Raw genomic sequence first — 20,128 nt, 5'->3', positions numbered from 1 at the left:
AAGTTGGAAAAACAAGACAAAAACCCCTTCATAAATTATCTGAGTGTAAGAATTGGCTCCTTAATTATTAGGGTTGGACATGAGGTGAAAATGGGAGTGTAGAGCTGAATCTAGTGTCCCACATATCTTTGTGCTTCTTAACCTCTCTTCAGTGTGAATGTACTAGAACACAGCATTCAGGTGTAGCACAAACCCAATATTCCAAAATATTAATAGCTATGTGGGGAACACTTCCTGTAATTTCATTGAAAATAACATTTAAAATAATGTGTTTTTCAGTTTTCTATAAACATTGACTCTAGTAAGCTGTTTATTGTTAACTTCTTCCTTTATGCACTGTTTCTTTTCTTTCTTTTTTTAAATTGTGATTTGGGTGAAATATGCACTGCTTTTTAAATTGCAAAGTTAACCATGACATTTATTTGATAGAAATTTGAATGTAAGGAACAGTTGTTACATTTTTTGTATAACACATTTTTAGTAGCATATGGACATGATGTACATAATAATCATTATAATGAAATTAGATTATTTTGAAATTTTACCTGAAAGTATCCTTTGGGGTGGTAGATGAAACATTTTTTAAAATTCGAAATACTAAATAGGTAAAAATAAAGTAACCTATTGTCTTATTATTAAACTTTTTTTGTATAATGTCAGAAATGAAAGTTCTCCCACCTGTTTGTAGCTTGTTTGTATCCATCCTTACTTACTTGTGGACATATCTATATATAATTTTTTTTTTGTTTAATTAAAAAAAAAACAAAAACAAAAAACTATACACATTGGTGATTAACTTGAATTTCCAGGTCAGTGCATCTAGATCTCCCTCATACTTTTTAGTGGCTGCATATTCTATTATGAACGTACCATACTTATACAGCCAGTCCCCTCTTGAAGGACATATGGTTGTATGTAGTTTTTTGCTGGCATTTTAATATGATAGAGCATGTCATGAATGGTAAGGAAGTAAGTAGATAGCACTGCTACTTTAAATAAAGTAGAGAAGACACTTCCTTTGCCATAGTCACTTACTAAATGAAATTTAATAAAAGAACACTGTCAAAAGTTGGGAGGACCAAAATTGATACTTTTTCTCTGATCTTTTTGCCATGTATATATCTGAATTCTTTGTTTTTAAAGAAGAAACAGCATTGAAGCATTATTTGGGGGGAAAAACACACACACAAAATCCAGCAACTCAGCATTCATGAGCAACTCTATACTATACCAGTATGTGCCTGTGCAGTGGAAGGAAAACAATTTTGGTAAGGAATTAAAACTTTAGCTTTAACTTCCAACAGGTTGATATTTACAATGAATGATGAATCAAAAAAAAATTAAAAAAAAAAAAATAATTCTTATGGTGACAGTGCCTTTTTAGTTAAAAAACAAAACCAAACAAAAAATAGTCTTTCACCGTATCTTTGATATCTATAATTTCAGTTTCTACTTTTTCCATTTAAAAAAATCTGAATTTGCAGCCAGCAAAAGTTAGATATATCTTAAGGTGTGTATTGTTTCTGACTTTCATTAAAATGCCTACTAATGTATGTTGGGATGTTTATGAGTAGACTTTATTCTTTTCTTCAGGGGGCCAAGTTCACTAGTTCCTGAGTCTTATGCATACTACAGCAACAGTCTTTTTGAACGTATGTGTTACAACCATCTAGATGCTTTAAAACGCTTATATTTATTTTCTAAATTACTTATACATGAGGAATTATCATCGGTAATTTTACTAGATCCAAAAGTTTGTTTAGCCTAAGCAATTTACGTTTGTTGTATTTATTTCTTTAATGTAAAATTTTTATTTTTACTTTCTGCATTACATAGGAAATATATCCTGGACAATTCCAACCATCTCTCTGTCACAAATTTATAGCCTTGTCAGATAAGGAAGGAAAACTACTTCGCAACTATACTCAGAATATAGATACACTGGAGCAGGTTGCGGGAATCCAAAGGATAATTCAGTGCCATGGTTAGTAAACTTCAGAATGCTTCCTATCGTTTATTTAATAAGTTTTATAGTAAAAGATAGAATTATCAAAGTTGCCAGCCATCCAGAACTAAAGATTGTTCTTATTTAATCATATTACTTGATTAACTGTAGATAACCTAAGAAAAGTAGAATGCAAAAAAATGAAATCAGAAATCTTAGCTTTGATACTTGCATGAAACATCAAATATTAATGTATTTTGGGATTTCAAAAGAGATTCCAGTGCATGCCATTGAATTCTTTTCAGTAACCTTTTTTGACTAATGGTTATGTACGAAGAAACATGACATTGTTATAAAACGAAAGGAACTGTATAGTTTTGATACTACAGGAATCAGAAATCTAGAAGAGTTTTGATCTAAAGTATGAATAGATTAACCATTAGTCATTTTCTCAGGTATCTCAAAATGTTTTTAAAACACACTGTTGAACTAAGGAGTTGGTTCATTTTTTGGAAAAGACCATCTTTAGAAGAGAGCATTATATAATGTCTCAGCAATTGAAGATTTGTTTATCATTTAAATATTTTTGTTGTTGTTGTTCCATCTTCTGATTCTCCTGTGGAGTCTCTTTAAATCATAGAGCGTCTCTAACTTTCCTGGTGTCAAATTTTATATTATGATTTTTGTGGTATGTTTAAAAAATGGAAATATTTCTTTAATATATATGTGTGTGTGTGCGTGTGTGTGTCGGTTGTTTTCAGGTTCCTTTGCAACAGCATCTTGCCTGATTTGTAAATACAAAGTTGACTGTGAAGCTGTACGTGGAGATATTTTTAATCAGGTATAATCATCCACATTTTAAGAATTGTGCCATCTCTCTGATCTAGTCTTTTTTTTTTTTTTTGCTTCCAAATCTTCCTTTAGATAAAAGTATTTGTGATGTAAAAAGTGCCAGAAAGAAAGTATTAGCATTGTAGATTCCAGTGAAATACATAAGACTTTTTCCCTACGTTAATTAGAAACTTGCTCCATAATGTCTCTTAAAATGGTCAGAAGCAAAGTGTTGTATTTGTTTTCTCCTTACTTTTTACCCTTTTGATGCCTGTTAGATTTTGAATTTTAAATTAGTTTTGGTACTCTTCTAAGACATTATTATAAATTGTAAAATAATTTCATAAATTCTCACTGCCAAAAAATATGGGAAGATACAGTGAGAAAACAAAAATCAGCCAGAAATAAGTCATCTGTACTTGGCTGCATATATGCTTAATCATTTATTTATAATAGAGGAAGGTTAGTATATTAAAATCATGGTGTTTTACAAACTTTTTTTCTTAAGGATCCACTGCCATTGTACTTTAGGCCAGCTTTCTTATATCTTACGTGTATGAACACAGGGTCATTTTAAAGGATTTTTTTTTCTATAAACATTTTTACATATAGATAGATAGATTTTTTCCCCTTTCAATAGATAATGGAGTCTTGCATTTCAAATGTAGTTCAGTGCAGCTATTAAATAGTGTTCTTTCATTGTATAGTGTCTGTAGGTTATTAACTAATCTGACATTGACAGTTGATACTTGATCATACTCAATTTGCTGTTTATCCGTCACTTTTCTGACTGTTTAATAATTCTGAAATACATTCTTGGGAAATGTGAAAATGCTGACTATTTTGACTTGGGCTTTTCTTTTTTCCTCAACCAAAATCTGGAACATAAATGCAGGTGGTTCCTCGATGTCCTAGGTGCCCAGCTGATGAATCACTTGCTATCATGAAACCAGAGATTGTGTTTTTTGGTGAGAATTTACCAGAACAGTTTCATAGAGCCATGAAATATGACAAAGATGAAGTTGATCTCCTCATTGTTATTGGGTCTTCCCTGAAAGTAAGACCAGTAGCACTAATTCCAAGTAAGTTGGTGATGGTTTTGGAGAACATTTCTGTGTAAATGCCATGACTCATACAAGAATTACTATATAATAGACACCCCCAGTAGTTTTTTTCTGCCTCTGGTTAAAGGGACATGACGAGCTAAATTTTATTATTTAAGTAGCATTCTTACTCATGAAGATTGGTCAGTCTGACATTTGGGTTAGGAGAAGATCAAAATAGAATAGCAAATTCTAATTTATATGAAAAAGCAAAGTAAACAGTTTATATTTTGTAATGGAACACATTTTTAATGTGGCAGGAATTAGTTATGAACAGCCGTGATCTATATAGTGTTAATTCTTAATACGAAAATAGTTCATTGATAGTCACAGAGGCTGAAGTCTTAGATAAACATTTTTACCAGATTGAATTTCTGTGAAGGAGTTGTTGACCTTTCAAACTTAATTGATTTCCAGTTCAATAAGTTCAAATATATAGGTTGATAGAGATGTAATGTGCTTTTATATAGGATGGTGTTTGCAGGTTCAAAATGATTGGTTCATTCTTGCAGTATTAACAGCCATACCATGTCATAATAATGGTCTCTAACTGTAGTGTACCCCCAAGTGCACGTGTATAAAAATGCCAAATACAATTTAAGTCCTACTGTTCTCAGGAATATTTCTTTAACATCTGCTTTCACACCTCCCTCCCCCCCAAAAGCTAAGGAGAAGGAAATAGAGGGACTGTTTAGCATCAGATATGCCTGTGCCCTCCTAAGTGAGGGGAGGAGCAAAGAAGAGAGTATCAAACTCCTAAACAGGTACTAGGTTCCTAGACCAGTAGTCAAATAGGTAGCTAGAGCATAAACATTAGATGACTATGGAGTCAGACTCTCCACTTCTACCCTAAGTCCTACCCCACATCTGGTGGCTTTAGCAGTTAACTCTGTCTTCTCTAAATAGCAGTGAAATTTTATTAAGGTATAATATATAGGTCAATTTGTAATTAAACAACATTAAAGTTTAATATATAAGCCTCCCTCCCTTTTTTCCTTAAATCTTTAGGCTAATTCAAAGGCAGAGAAATTGATACATTTTCTGTGGGGATAATGTAATGGTGTGTTGGTGATAGGAAAAGGTTATTTTTTATTAAATGAAAAAACAAGTATATAATGGTATAGAATAAAACCCAAAACCAAACTGACTGTCATCAAGTCGATTCTGACTCATAGCGACCCCAATTGGGTTTCCAGGGTGGTAAATCTTTAGGGAAGTATCAGATTGCCCCCACTTCCTTTCGCGGAGCAGCTGGTGGGTTTGAACCACCAGAGCTCCTTGAATGGTGTAGAATAGCTAGCTGTGTGTAATTTTAATTCTATGTCAAGATTTACATCGGTAGAATGGTAATAATATGCATTTAATTCTTATTACCACCTCATGGAAAAGTTTAGCTATTGCCTCCTTTATACAAATGAAGAAATTGAGGTACAGACTGGAATAGTGAGCTTACTGCTCTGTTTACTAGGTGGCTTGATGAAATGCAGTGGTTTGGTTAAGAATTAATGGAGAGTTTCTTTTTTGTTATTTGGTACTCTAGGCTCTCAGTCCATGTTAAATTTTTGCATGGCATATTTGTTGTTGCTTGATTAGATTACTTCTCCTTTTTCTTACAGTTACTTTTTATCTTCATTTTAGGTTCCATACCCCATGATGTGCCTCAGATATTAATTAATAGAGAACCTTTGCCTCATCTGCACTTTGATGTAGAACTTCTTGGAGACTGTGATGTCATCATTAATGAATTGTGTCATAGGCTAGGTGGTGAATATGCCAAACTTTGCTGCAACCCTGTAAAGCTTTCAGAAATTACTGAAAAACCTCCACGAACACAAAAAGAGTTGGCTCATTTGTCAGAGTTGCCACCCACCCCTCTTAATATTTCAGAAGACTCAAGTTCACCAGAAAGAACTTCACCACCAGATTCTGCAATGATTGTCACACTTATAGATCAAGCAACTAAGAGTAATATTGGCGATTCAGATGTGTCTGAATCTAAAGGGTATATGGAAGAAAAATCTCAAGAAGGACAGATTTCTACTAGGAACACTGAAAGTATTACTGAACAATTAGAGAGTCCGGATTTGAAGAACGTTGGCTCCAGTACTGGAGACAACAATGAAAGAACTTCAGTTGCTGAACCAGTGAGAAAGTGTTGGCCCATTAGACTTGCAAAGGAGCAGATTAGTAAGCGGCTTGATGGTAAGAAAGGGTGTGAACTTTTTTGGAAGTACAATTATTGTATCAAAATTTTTGTATGAAATTAACAATTTTGGCTGATTAGTTGATAGGATAGCTTTTGGCAGCTGAATGGAGTCAGTTGATTCTGTTTAGAAAACCTGAAGATCATAATTTAAGGTAGAGGAAGAGAAACCAGTGGGTATCTTGCATAGTACAGGGAAAAAATAGTCTGAAATCTGCTTTGCACATTGTTATTTCTCTAGGGGAAGGGAAGAACAACATTAGATTAAGAAGATATTGTGTGTTCTGCCAATATCTGAGCCTAGAGCTTTAACTCAGTAGAAACAATGACTGAGATTTGAGGGCTTACTGTGTCTCACTTGTTTTACAAACTATCTGATTTTAATTTTATGAGGTAAGAAGGAACTGTTACTAATTCTTTGCTACAGGTGGGAAAATAGCACCACGGGGGCAACCACTTGAGAAGTGGCCAGATTGGATCTCAGGTCTATTCTCTGGGTTTGCACTCATTATAACCACTTTGCTGTGTTGTCTCAGATCTAGACAACTTTTCTGTTTTTTCTCCACTAACTATCAGGAATAACACCTACACTGTCAATATGGAAAATCTTTAACAATTATTAATTAATTACTTAACCAGTTGTTCTTATTTGCTGTCGAGTCGGACCCAACTTGTAGCGACCCCTTCTTGGGTTTCCGAGGCGGTATCACTATGGAAGTAGATTGCCCCATCTTCCTTCCGAGGAGTGGCTGGTGGGTTTGAACCGCCAGCCTTCTGGTTAGCAGTCAAGTGCCTTAGGCACTAGGCTACCAGAGCTCCTACTTTACCAGTTAGCTACTAATTAATATGGAAAGCACTTCCTATTTTCTGGAAAAATGATGTTAAATCCCGAAGTATGGTTGGTGGAAAACCCTAATTTAATCAATGCAATTAAACCCCCTCTACCCCCAGAAAACAACCTCTAAGTAAATAAGTTAACATCCTTTACAACTTAGAACATTAAGTTGTAAACTGACAAGACCTTTTAGACAAATATGTTAAGTGTTCCAGTCATTTGCTTTAAGTGAATTGTAGTTCAGTTGAGTTAAGACGTTGGGTCTCTTTTTCATGCTGCTGCTGTTAGGTGCCATTGAGTTGGCGTCCTCTTACTGACCCTGTGTATAACAGAATGAAACACTGCACGGTCCTGTGCCATCCTCACAGTCATTGCTGTGCTTGATCCCATGGTTGCAGCCATTCGTTGAAGGTCTTTCCCTTTCTCACTGACCCTCTACTTAACCAAGCATCATACCCTTCCTTCTCCAGGAACTGGAGAGGCATAGTGAGCTCTTTCAGGAGGCTGATGGGCTGTTGGATTATTGCCAGGACTATGGAGTGCCACACACTTTCAGAGTTGTGCCATCAGCCACCATCTTTGAGTGGGGGCAGTGCTCTTCAGAGCAAGAGATTTGTGGTTGCTGTGCAAAGTGCTTATCACCTTTGTTTTCTAAGAAGTTAAGTTTCTAGCAATGTGTCATCCTATAATTTTTCTTGTTTGGTTGTCATTCTGTGCTATCTGCATTGTACACATTTGAATCTTTTTTCAGTGTCGCTCCATCAGCCATGACTGAACCGAGCAGAATCGGTTCAAAACCCTGCTTAAGCCATAACTAGGGAGTTAAAATTTTCCAGGGGAGAAAACTAGCGAAGTAGCAAAAGCACAGACGGATGCTTGTGTTTGCGAATGTGGCAAGTGTCAGAAAAATTGGTTTATGTGTACTTTTGTTAAAAATATGTCTGTCTTAAGTCATTTCTTTGGGTTAAACATTGTTACAAAGCACTAGTCACTGGATAAGAATTCAAGAGTAATAGTTCTAATCCTTAGTGTTTTTGGGTAAAGGACCCTTTTTAAGATTCTGGCAAAAGCTGTGATATATCTCCCCAAACAAATGCATATGTGCAATTCTGAATATAATTTCAAAGGCTGAAATGAATACTTATTAGAACTACCCACAGTAGGTGCTGCCTGTACATAAGACAGAAGTGTTCCATGCAAGAGAATTTGAATACGATAAATATTATTTTGTTATTATTTTAGATAATGTAAGTCTTACCATGTACAACATCTGCCTACCTGTTTGTACTGGGGATCTTCTTTGAATGTCTTTTGGCAGATGGGTTAAACTTGCAAAACTCTTTGCCCCAAGAAACAAAGATTAAAACCAGAACGGACCTTTTTGTATTATACTTTGGAACGAGACATGAGCTGTCTCATATCCACTTTTGGCAGAATTATTTAACCTCTCACCTTCTTAATCTGTAAAATGGGAATAAAGTAGTACATATCTCGTAGAATTGAGAATTAAAAAAAGGTAAGTTTATAGTGTAAAATTATAGCTTTTAAAACCAAATGGCCACTAGATTATTTAGGTTACCAAGTTATTTTTTACCTCTCTGTGTATTACCAAGGCTAAACAGGAGGAAGTGAGGGCATACATGAAGTAAATTTCTTATCCTGATGGTTGCCAAGAGGGCAGATCCAGACAGGTATAGGGGTAGTTGGTTTGAGAGAGAGTATTCAGTTTTTCAGGGGTGCCAGAGCCAGAATGAAACGGTTTTTTTAGAAGCTCGCTCTAAACTACAGTAAGAAAGTGCAGGACAAGCACGCACTGGGGCCACCTGTAAAAGTAGGATTCCCAGGAATGGTCGAGTTAGTGCTAAGATGGGTTTTCTGTTAGCAGCTGGAATCAAGTACTTGACTCCCTGCTCCAGCCATGCAAATTAATACCAGTGGCTTAGAAAGCTGAATATTGTGTATTCTCTTGCAACAAAGGGCAAGAAGTGGTTTTCAAACTTTGTGATCTGAAAGTCAGTTTTGAAGTCAGTGAGTTCAGATCAGCATTTTGAAAAATGATTGTCACACATACTAGCCTGAGTACTAGCTCATGATGCAGTATAAAAAGATTGAAAGCCACTTTGAAGAGAAGCTTCGTAAATGGCATGCCACTTCAGATAGACTATGTAGGAACCAGGCTTTTGTGAATCATTCTGGGATATGGAGCAATAAATACAACATGATGACGACTACATGAAACAGACTTAGGAGCTACATGTTCTCGTCAGTTCAAGGATAGGAAACACTCATCATTTTTTTTAGTGTTTCCCCTCCATCCACTTTAAAGTAAACAAAAGACGCTAACCTAAATTAGACCAAACAGATTTGTGATTGGATGTGCTGGAGACTTCTAGGGAGCTCTGGAGGCATGGTGCCTAAGGCATGTGACTGCTAACCAGAAGGCTGGCAGTTCAACACCAGCCCTTGCTTGGAAGGAAGACTGGCCAATTTACTTCCATAGAGATATACCACCTTGAAACCCAAGGTGGGGTTGCTAAGAGTCGAACTGACTCCACGGCATGAATTTGGAGACTTCTACGGAGTTTATTAATATTCATGGGTTCAGAGTGATGCTCTAAGATGGGACCTCCCAGAGGAGTTTTTGACACTGGGTCTGTGGTTTTAAGGGCAGGGCGACAGTGACTCTCCTGACCATCTTAGGTGAAATTTTACACTGCGAATACAAATTTGGGAAGGAGTGAAGGAAGGTTAAGTCCAGAGGTAATCAGTGCTTCTCAAGCTGCAATGTGGCAGAACTCTTACAAAAATGCAGACTCTGATTGAGTAGGTAGGTGGTGGGACCTGAGAATTGGCTTTCCAGGTGTTGCCAGTATCCACACACCACACTTTGAATAGGTGGTGAAGACGCATTACTGACGATTTCAATTTAGTTTTATGATTATGGTGGTGGTGGTATGTTGCCATCAAGTCAGCTTGACTCATAGCAAGCCGTCCTTGGGTTTCCGAGGCGGTATAACTACGGAAGTAGATTACCCATCTTTCCTTCTGCACCTTTCCTTCCGAGGAGTGCTTCTGGTTAGCAGTGAAGTGCCTTAGGGACTACGCTACCAAGCTACAAATATTTACACCTAATATGTGCTTTAGAGAAGTTCATCTTTAAATGAACATGAATTTTGGGTATCATGAATTGGGTATCTAGTGTAGGTTGTGCTGGATACTGTTTTCATCAAATCTCTTCCAAATAATTGGTTAAATAATCTTTACTGAAAATAAGTTTTCTATTTTTTTTTCATACTTTTCCAGATGAAGAAATTGAGGCAGAAATAACTGCCCAAGTTTGCAAAGCTAAAAAGTGGCAGAATATTGGAACTCAGAACTAAGTCTATAGCTTTTCTGAAAAAACCTAAGTATACAGTACTGATACTTGTTACCCCAGCATTTAGTAATGATACTCAGTAGAGCTGGGGCCTACACTTCTTTCAGGTTGCCTACTCAGCCTTACTTTCAATTAGTTTTAGAAAGTGAAAATAACTTTTCTCTTTTATTACTGTAATGTATTTCAGGTAATCAGTATCTGTTTGTACCACCAAATCGTTATATTTTCCATGGCGCTGAGGTATACTCAGATTCTGAAGATGACGTCTTATCCTCTAGTTCTTGTGGCAGTAACAGTGATAGTGGAACATGCCACAGTCCAAGTTTAGAAGAACCCATGGAGGATGAAAGTGAGATTGAAGAATTCTACAATGGATTGGAAGATGATACTGATGTTCCTGAGGAAGCTGGAGGAACTGGATTTGGGGCTGATGGAGGTGATCAAGAGGCAGTTAATGAAGCTTTATCTGTGAAACAGGAAGCAGCAGACATTAACTATCTATCAAACAAATCATAATGTAATAATAATCTAGGTACAAGAATTGTTCCACCAGCATTAGGAACTTTAGCATGTCAAAAATGAATGTTTACTTGTGAACTCAATAGAGCAAGGAAACCAGAAAGGTGTAATATTTATAGACTGGTGAAATAGATTGTTTTTTCATGGGTGATTTTTAACTTCATTATTTCTGTACTTGTACACTCAACACTAACCTTTTGTTTTTTAAAGAAAGGTACTAAGTATCTTTAATCAGCTCTTGGTCAAGACTTTTACTTTCTTTTAAAGGTTCATTTGTATGATACATCCATATGTATATATAATTTTGTTGTTGCCTAGTGAATTTCAACATTTTAAAGTTTTCAAAAAGCCATTGGAATGTTATTTAATGTAAAGGGAACAGCTTATCTAGACCAAAGAATGGTATTTTCACTTTTCTTTGTAACATTGGTTTGACATCCTCAAATCTCTGTTCTGTTAAACTTTCGATTCTTTAGCACAATTACCTATTTTTAAACACTGGCATTTTCCAAAACTTGTGGCAGCTAACTTTTTAAAAATCTCAAATAACATGCAATGTAAGTCGAAGGAAGCCAACAATATGTAGGAGAGCACTTAGTTGTCTTTGCTTTTTTTTAAAGTTAAGGCTTGGTGCTTTCAGGAATACTGTTACTATTTAAATGAGGGTGGCTTTTGTACTTCCTGTAGACATGTAGTTAATGTCGGTATTGGCTCATAAAACTAACCTGAAAAACAAAAAACTGCTTTGGAAATGTTTAAATTGCTTTAGAAACAATAGTGCCTGCCTGGATCCCTTTAGTTTTGAGAATACTTGCCATTGTTGTTTAAATATGTCACTGTGGTAGAGCTTGCATTGGTCCTTTTCCACAAGTATTAAACTGCCAAGATGTGAATATGCAAAGCCTTTCTGCATTTATAATAATGGTACTTCTACTGGGGAGAGTGTAATATTTTGGACTGTTTTTCTTTTTCATTAATGAAAAGAGCAACAGGCCTCTGATTACAATTCCAAAGTAATATGTTAATTATACTCAGCCAGAAAAAGGACGTGTCCCCTGGAGGCACACTACATGGCTCCTGTTGGGAAAATTTGGTGTAATAAACACCAAAGTACTAGCCTAGTATTACAGAGAAGAAAATGATGTAATTTCTAATAGCAGAATAGTTAATGAAACTAGTTCCTGTAACATGTTTATTTAAAAGCTTAGCCTGCCTTAAAACTCTAGATACCAACTTTCTCAGTTGCAGAAGCTTCTAGCCTTTTTAAAAAAGTTCTTACTTTATAAAAATTGCACAGTAAGCATTTATTTTCCAGATTTTTTCCCCCAGCATTTTCCCAAATTATAGACTATTCATATGTTTAGTATTTATTACAATAAAAAAAGGGTTTGAAATACAGCTGTTCTTAATGCATATAATACCCAGCTAGGTCAGTTAACTGCCAGAGGAAAGAAAAACTGTACTGAATGGCCATTTCTCTACCTAAAAGATGTCTCAATCTAAATTTATTTGGCTACACTAACAAATGCAGTGTATTCAGTTTTCCATTTGCATGACATGTGTTTGTGCTATAGATGATATTTTAAATCGAAAAATTTGTTTTAAATTATTTTTACAGTGAAGACTGTTTTCAGCTCTTTTTATATTGTACATAGTCTTTTATGTAATCTACTGGCATACGTTTTGTAGACTGTTTAATGACTGGATATCTTCTTCCAACTTTTGAAATACAAAACCAGTGTTTTATACTTGTACACTGTTTTAAAGTCTATTAAAACTGTCATTTGACTCTTTTCTGTTAACTTAACATTGTTTAAGGTATAACTTTTTTAATTTTGTAGAATTTACACAGCATCGAGGGCTGTAGATGTGCTCTTCTCAGTATACCTGGAGTGTGAAATGTGCTTGCTGCTGACTGAAAGGCTGGTAGTTTGGGTTCACCTAGAGGTGCTTCAGAAGAAAGTCCTGGCGGTCTGTTTGCAAAAAATCAGCCATTGAAAACCCCACGGAGCACAGTTCTACCTTGACACACGTGCAAGTCCCCCATGAGTTCTGGGTTGATGGCAGGCAACTGGTTTTTCTCTTCTCAATATATTGACATTTTCCTCATTCAATTACAACCCAAACCTTCCCAAATTGGTACTTTCAAACATTGATAGTGCTGGCTATAGAAACTACATCACCAATAATTACAAAATATATTTCAAGCATTCTAGGCCAGGGGCCTTAGATAAAAAGTAGGGGAAAGGCAGTACTTAAGAAGAACCTGACATAAGATCTGACAGAGTCATACAACAAAGACAGGACTTTGGGGTTAAAGAGACAATAGGGAAGAGAGGAAAACAACTGAATTCAAGAACCCAGGCCCTACAGTAGTCAAATTACCTAAAAATTGCTCTCAGGTGCTAGATCTAACAGGGATTGGACAAAACAGACTACAGACCACAGAGGATAACTTTTTGACGCTCACCTGAAAACTTAATCCATCACAGTGCTTGAGAGCAGACATCTGCAAGCAAACACCATTACAATGTAGGGAATTTAAATAATAGGTGGATATGGGATTGACTTGCAGTTTCCTAACATTGCCCCTGTATGCTCCATTTGCACTAAAAACTTTAACCTGTAAACCCCATCCTGAGATGTTAAAAAATAAGTAACAGTGGCATTCCATGTGTACAAATTTGAATAAGGTAGTTCATACCTGAGGTGGTACACTCTTTGAGTAATTACTCAAAATGACACTGACTTTAATTGATCCTTTATTCAACACTTCCCATCTTCCTTGTAACTATGCGTTATGTACTGTTTCACTGATTATTGATGGATTGATGGTTTAATTATTACTCTTTCAGCGGTAGATAAAATAATGTGTACTTTCAGTCAGAGGTGTAGCACCATCTACTAAGCTTTATTAGTAAGATTCCTTTGAAGTATATCTCTATTCCTGGACCTAAAGAAACGAACCAAGATCTAAAGAAGCCAGGGTAAACGTTAAACTCAAGCTAGGATGCTAGTAGATCTATGCAGAAAAGGTCTAATAACCTCTCTGGTGAAGTTCTCAAGTGAAGACTATTTAAGATGAGGCTTTAGCATAGTATTAAAACATCCCCACGTGATATTCAAGGTTGAGAACCACTGTTAGCTGGAAAGGAATAGGGGAGTCCCCTTCCCAGACTTTACAACTTCCACTGCCAGGGCTGGCTGGCCTAACAGGGAGGTAGGCTGTTTTATGAAATAAGCAACCTCTCTTCCCAAATTTACTTCCAGAAATACTTCACTGATTTCGATAACTTGGGTTTTAATGAGCAAATATGGGAAGGGTGAGGACCTAGCGCAACAAGGAGACTTCTCCAGTAAACAAAACTTCCAAGGAATGTGGACAGCCAAAGTACAGAGGAAAAATTAGAGGTATGAGATGGCTAGGAAGCAGAACATTTCATGTAGCTTTCTCAAAACGCTCAAAGGAAAGACTTCCCTGGTGCATGTTGAGCTTTTAATGTAGGAGTTTTGGTCAGAAATTTGACCCCAATAAACAGTCCTTAAAAATTGATCCTTGTGAATGGATGCTATGAGAAAACTAACACTAATTTGGGTCTCTTCAGTGGTAAAAGGTGCATTCTGGTTTTATTCTAATTTAAAAGACTGTCTTGGTTCTGCTGCCTTATATTTTAGTCTGGACAATAGCTACTGGTGAAAATTACTACTAAGACAGGATCTACAAACACTTGATTGTTTCTTGCAGATAAATCTGTGGAGGCCAAATATTTTCAGTTTTAGCCAATTAACTGATCATGGTCCCAAATATTTGCCTACTCTGATCTATAAAGCTCTCAAGAGATTTTGTTACTGTTTTAAAACATAGCAATTGGAAAAAATTTCAATTTAACTGTCTACCATAAATCTGGCTGTTAAATGCTATGTGCCTTAGAGTTTGTACCAACAGAGGGAGGAAAAGATCAGTAATATTTACCAAATTAAGCTTTGTACTGCGTGCTCCCAGATAAGTTGTGAAGTCCTTGTTAAAATATCTGTCCACTGAACTCCACTGCTCACAGGTCAGCTTAACAGCACAAAGAAGTTATGAAACAAGCACCTAACACACCACCAGTTTTCTATTTGAACACACAAATGTTATCCTCAAGAAAATGATGCATGGAGAGATAGGATCCAATACTGGAAGAATGTTCATACGGAAGAATACTAGTTGGAAGCAAAATTGCCTTAGGTGAGAATATTATTTTAGTGCTTTAGTGCTTCTATCTATAAAAGGCTCCAATGTTTCACCAGTAAACAATGTTCTATTTAAGTTAAACTAGAGTATAGGTTCACAATACCTTGCCCTATAACCCTTGGACTCAGCTGCACTTTGTACACTGCATTACGTAGCACCTCCACTGGGGTCTGGAGCAGCAATGAGACCAAAATAAAATTTACATGGGTACAGAAACAAGCGATTCAAAATTTTAGAAACCTCTGAGATAAACTTCTAGAAGAACTTTGAATCTTTTATGAGAAGCACTGAAAGTTTAAATATTAAACCAATAAATCTTTATTATTTGAACAGTTTTCATGGCATTTTTAAAATAAATTTTAAAAATAAATATCTGCATTATAGCTGAAAGTCACATGTAGTGCGTTGACTCACTTTTACAATTTAATGACATGAGATAACTAAGCATCAGCACCATAAAACTGTTAAGATTTGTTTTAAAAAATCCCAGGAAATAGTTCTTAAGCACTGTGAAAACTCTGACTATATACTAACCTGCAGCATCAATAGTTTTGAAAGGTATATAACCCAGTGGTTGGTTATCATGGTACCAAGGTTTCTATTTCTGGCTATATTGTAGGACATAGTTTTTCCACTACTAAATTATTAAATTTTCTGATCAATAACTGCCCATCAGTAGCATCTCAGTATTCACAAGAGAGGCAAGAACTACAAGTTATTTAACTGCTAACTGTAATTTCAGTTTGCACAGATATTTATTTTAGCAAAAGAGCAAAGATTGTGTTTTCACCATGCTATTTTTTGCCTTTACAGATTTTCAGTAATATTTAATGGTCATAATTTTTCAACTTTAAAAGTCAGTCCAGTTCAATTACAACCATAGAAACTTTACCGGTATCAGAACATATCTATTTTATTACAAAACTTAACATTATTTACAAAATGAAAAAATAATCAAAAGGCTATTGCAGGCCAAAGTTAAGGTTTTTTCACCCAGTGATTAAAGAAAAACTAAGCAGTACTTCCATGCACTCACACACCAATCATTTTTGAAATATGCAAACTCTTTAAAATTCATGTTAGTAAAACTTTAATGTATTCACAGTACTTGTATATTTATTGGAAGATGGAAAAAAAGAAAAACAAATCCATGGTTCTGTAAAGTTTGATACTGACATAGTTTGTTCATTTTCCTTTAAGATTTTTTGGCTTTCATGAATAGCATTGAATATTTTGCAAGTAAGAATTATAATAGTATCTCTGTCACCTGGCTGAATTCAACACCACAAAAATAACAAAACAGTTTAATGCTCTTGCACTAAACTCAATAGTTATAATAAAGTTATATCAAACTGAAGCCTTCATTGTGATCAATAGCTTGTATCAGTTTAGATCGTAGAGTTTCTTTTTCTGTGTATTTTGGAAGATCCAGAAGATTAAAACAGGTATGGGAAACTGGGAGATACTCCTCACCACCTCCTGTTGACTGAATGACTAGTTTTAGACTCTTCATACCAAGAATAGGAATGCGATCACTACCTGTCAAGAATACTGCCAAGAAAAAAATCATTAAGCCAACCACCTTTTATGAAACCAATAGAGTGCCATGCTATTTAGTAGACAGTAGGTAACAATTTTACATAAAAATTTGCTCTAACATGGAAGCCTATCTCCAGAATCTGTGGGAGACAAGATTTTTGAGACACATATTTATTTGTACATGCAAACAATATTTCCCCTTTAAAAGTATAATCTAAGGTGTGTAACAAATGTTTGATGATTACTGTCACTGACAAAAACATTTTGGGACCTCCTCTAGGAATAATTGGCAAGACCTAATTCATAAACCAAATACAAAAATGCAGTTTAGATTATGATTCTTTTTTCTATTTGTTTTATTTCTGTGTCACTTTTTAACACTAATTTATAATAAACAGCCAAAACTCAAATTACTTTAAAAGAATACTGACTTGTCAATATCAATCTTGATATGCAAAAGAACTGAACCAAGACTGTCATATCAATTCTCAAAAACAAAACCACCAAAAATATGCTTTACAGGGAAGAAGTGGGAAGAATGCTGTTCCAACTGCAGTGAATGTTATAAACAGAGTATGGACGGATTGTTGAATGGAAAACCAAATTCTTCTGTAACCTTTCAACCAAATCACAAAGAAATAAAAACAGGCCAAACAAAAAGTATTCTTTGTCAATATCAAGAGATTCAGAGAATGTCACTGATTTTGATCCACCAACTGCTCTGCAGGAGGAAGATGGGGCCATCTACTTCTGTAAAAATTTACTGCCTCAGAAATCCAATGGGGTCATTATGAGTAGGACTCACTCAATGGCAATAAATTTGGTTTGGTTATAATCAGAGTTACAAGTTTTGTCTTCATTTGAAAGAACCAATGCTATTTTGAAGGCATACTGAATTTAGTTTTTGAAATAAGAGAACACATGTAATGAAGATTAGCTGTGTTTTTGAAAATTTACTATACTTCAAGATTAGAAACAATACCTTGGAATGGTATTTTTAAAAATAAATGTATCTTAAAGTGAATTAAATTAATATTCTGTAAGAATACTTAGATTCCATTCTCATAAAATACAAAACTAGTCAGAAATACTTACACAAAAATTGTTTTTTCTTTTCCAGTGGTAATTCATGAAATACTTCCCAAAAAATTTTTATTGTAGGATGTTCTGCCCAGTACTCTCCTTTGTATTCTGTATTCTGAAAACAACATAACCTTTTATTAATATCAAGGAATATTTTGTATTAAATTTAGCAAACTGGCTTCTTTAGACTACAAAGCTAACATGATGCAGTAGTTTGAAACTTGTGGGAGTCAGCCAATTATCTACTATTTCCTGGCATTTTGCAATTTAGAGTGCTTATACTTGCCTGCTAACCAGACGGCTGGCAGTTCAAACCCACCAGCCACTCCTCGGAAGGAAGGTTGGGCCATCCTACTTCTGTAGTGATACTGCCTCGGAAACCCAAGGAGGGGTCGCTGTGAGTCGAGTTTGACTCAACGGCACATAACAACAACAGCATAGTTCCAGGGGAGAAAATACGTATGAGTCAACAACAATGTCTCTCTACCACATCAAAGAAAATGGTAAGATTGTAGTATCATCTATAAAAGTAAATATCCAAGTAAGGATAAAGATAATAAATTAATGTTAATGGATTATTAAACTTCAACACCGAATTATCTATAATTATAAAATTTTCTTTTTTTTACATTTATAGCAGATGTAAAATTATTTTACATTCTATCTTCTCTTGGAAAAAAAAAATGCTACTACGAACAACACCTAGGAGCCCTGATGGTGCGGTGGTTAAGTGCTCAGCTGCTAACCAAAAAGGTGGTGGTTTGAACCGACCAGCCTCTCCACAGGAGAGAGATGACAGTCTGCTTCAGTGAAGATTACAGCCTTGAAAATCCTATGGAGCAGTTACTTCTACTCAGTCCTATGGGGTCACTATGAGTTGCATTTGACTTGATGGCAATGGCTTTTAAGAAAAGAACATTAACATTTTCTGTGACAGCTGGTTCTCAACATGGTTCCTACTGATCTCTGCCTCTTGGTAGTCCTGCACTTACGTAGTCCCCTCCCACAGTGAACAGGCCAGACCCGAGTAATCATTCAGACATTGCAGATCTGAGGAAATATATGAGGCTAGATGGTGAACACTGTGATTTAGCCTCTCTTGGATCACTCGTTCTGGGGCAACCCAGCTGCCACTTCGTAAGGACACTCAAAAAACCAACCCTATGAGAAGAGGTCCTTGTGGTGAGAAAATGAGCCTGCCTGCCAACAACCATTTGAGTGAGGCATATCAGAAGCAAATCTTTAGCCTTAATGAAAAGCTCAAATGACAGCAGTGCCTGACAACATGTATATATGTATGTATGTATATATATATATACAGGAGCTCTGGTAGCATAGTGCCTAAGGCACTTAACTGCTAACCAGAAGGCTGGCGATTCAAACCCATCAGCCACTCCTTGGAAGAAGGTTGGGCAATCTACTTCCGTAATGATAACTGCCTCGGAAGCCCAAGAAGGGGTCGCTATGAGTCACCGGTTCCCGAAGTGGTATCACTATGGAAGTAGACTGCCCAACCTTCCTTCTGAGGACTGGCTGGTGGGTTTGAACTGCCAGCTTTCTGGTTAGCAGTCAAGTGCCTTAGGCACTATGCTACCAGAGGGCATATATATATAATATATAAATTCATTGTTTTTATGATGGCAAAATATAGACAATATAAAATTTGGCATTTTAGCCATTTTTGATTGTAAAATCCAATGGGGTTAACTGTACTCCCAATGTTCTACGACCATCACTGCTGTGTATTTCCACAATGCTTTCATCACCTCAAAGAGAACCTCTGCACCTACTAAGGTTTAACTCCCAATCTCCTCCCCTCCCACAAGCCCAGGGTAACCACTAATCTACTTTCTGTCTGTACGTATCTGTCCATTCTATATATTTCATATAAATGGGATCATAAAACTATTTATTGTTTTGTGTCTGGTTTATTTCACTTAGTATGATGTTTTCAGGTTCAAGTATGTTATAGCATGTATTAGAAGTTTTTATGCCAGTCAAGATGTTGACTATAAACTCAAGAGAGACCCCCTGAACAGAAACACCCAATGAAGTCACTCTTAATTCTTGACCCACAGAAACTATGTAAGATAAGAAATGTTCATTGTTATTTTTAAGTCACAAGTTTTGGGATAATTTGCAGTAATAGATAACACAGTTCCCCTTTCAGAAATATGAGCAGTAAGAGAGATGGGGTAGGACAGAGGAGAGGTAGATACATCCACACTGTAAAGTGTTCTCGCAATCCAGCTACACACAGTGTTACCTTTCAGTCTTACATACCAAGATCCTTCTAGCATCAGGGCCTTTGGACACACTGTTCCCTCAGCCTGTATCAAGACAAATTCTCTTTTTTTCTTTGTCACCTAATTCATTCATTTGATTCATTTAACAAATATATATTAAATTCCAATCAAAGTTCTGGGCCATGGAAAATACAGTGAATGAAAGTCCTTCCTT

The 20,128-nt window shown here is 35.9% G+C and overlaps 2 protein-coding genes across 2 annotated transcripts in view; one reads left to right on the top strand and one right to left on the bottom strand.

The window, feature by feature from the left end:
- The window catches only part of SIRT1 (sirtuin 1), a 28,832-nt gene extending 18,023 nt beyond the window's left edge, over positions 1–10,809 (top strand). Inside the window, exons 5-9 of the mRNA XM_007940700.2 lie at positions 1,837–1,984; positions 2,707–2,786; positions 3,672–3,858; positions 5,518–6,081; positions 10,481–10,809. Coding sequence (XP_007938891.1) covers positions 1,837–1,984; positions 2,707–2,786; positions 3,672–3,858; positions 5,518–6,081; positions 10,481–10,809 — 1,308 coding nt within the window. The remainder of the gene's footprint in view (positions 1–1,836; positions 1,985–2,706; positions 2,787–3,671; positions 3,859–5,517; positions 6,082–10,480) is intronic.
- Positions 10,810–16,388: 5,579 nt separating this feature from the next.
- Positions 16,389–20,128, bottom strand: part of HERC4 (HECT and RLD domain containing E3 ubiquitin protein ligase 4) — a 133,215-nt gene continuing 129,475 nt past the window's right edge. Inside the window, exons 23-24 of the mRNA XM_007940695.1 lie at positions 17,681–17,783; positions 16,389–16,597 (exon numbers count right to left, since the gene is read on the bottom strand). Of these exons, the coding sequence (XP_007938886.1) occupies positions 16,389–16,597; positions 17,681–17,783 (312 nt within the window). The remainder of the gene's footprint in view (positions 16,598–17,680; positions 17,784–20,128) is intronic.

Source organism: Orycteropus afer, unplaced genomic scaffold (genome assembly GCF_000298275.1).
Source record: "Orycteropus afer afer isolate SDZICR_OR568_19922 unplaced genomic scaffold, OryAfe1.0 scaffold00070, whole genome shotgun sequence".
NCBI classification, from domain to species: Eukaryota; Metazoa; Chordata; class Mammalia; order Tubulidentata; family Orycteropodidae; genus Orycteropus; species Orycteropus afer.
This window is presented reverse-complemented; position numbering and strand designations above follow the sequence as displayed.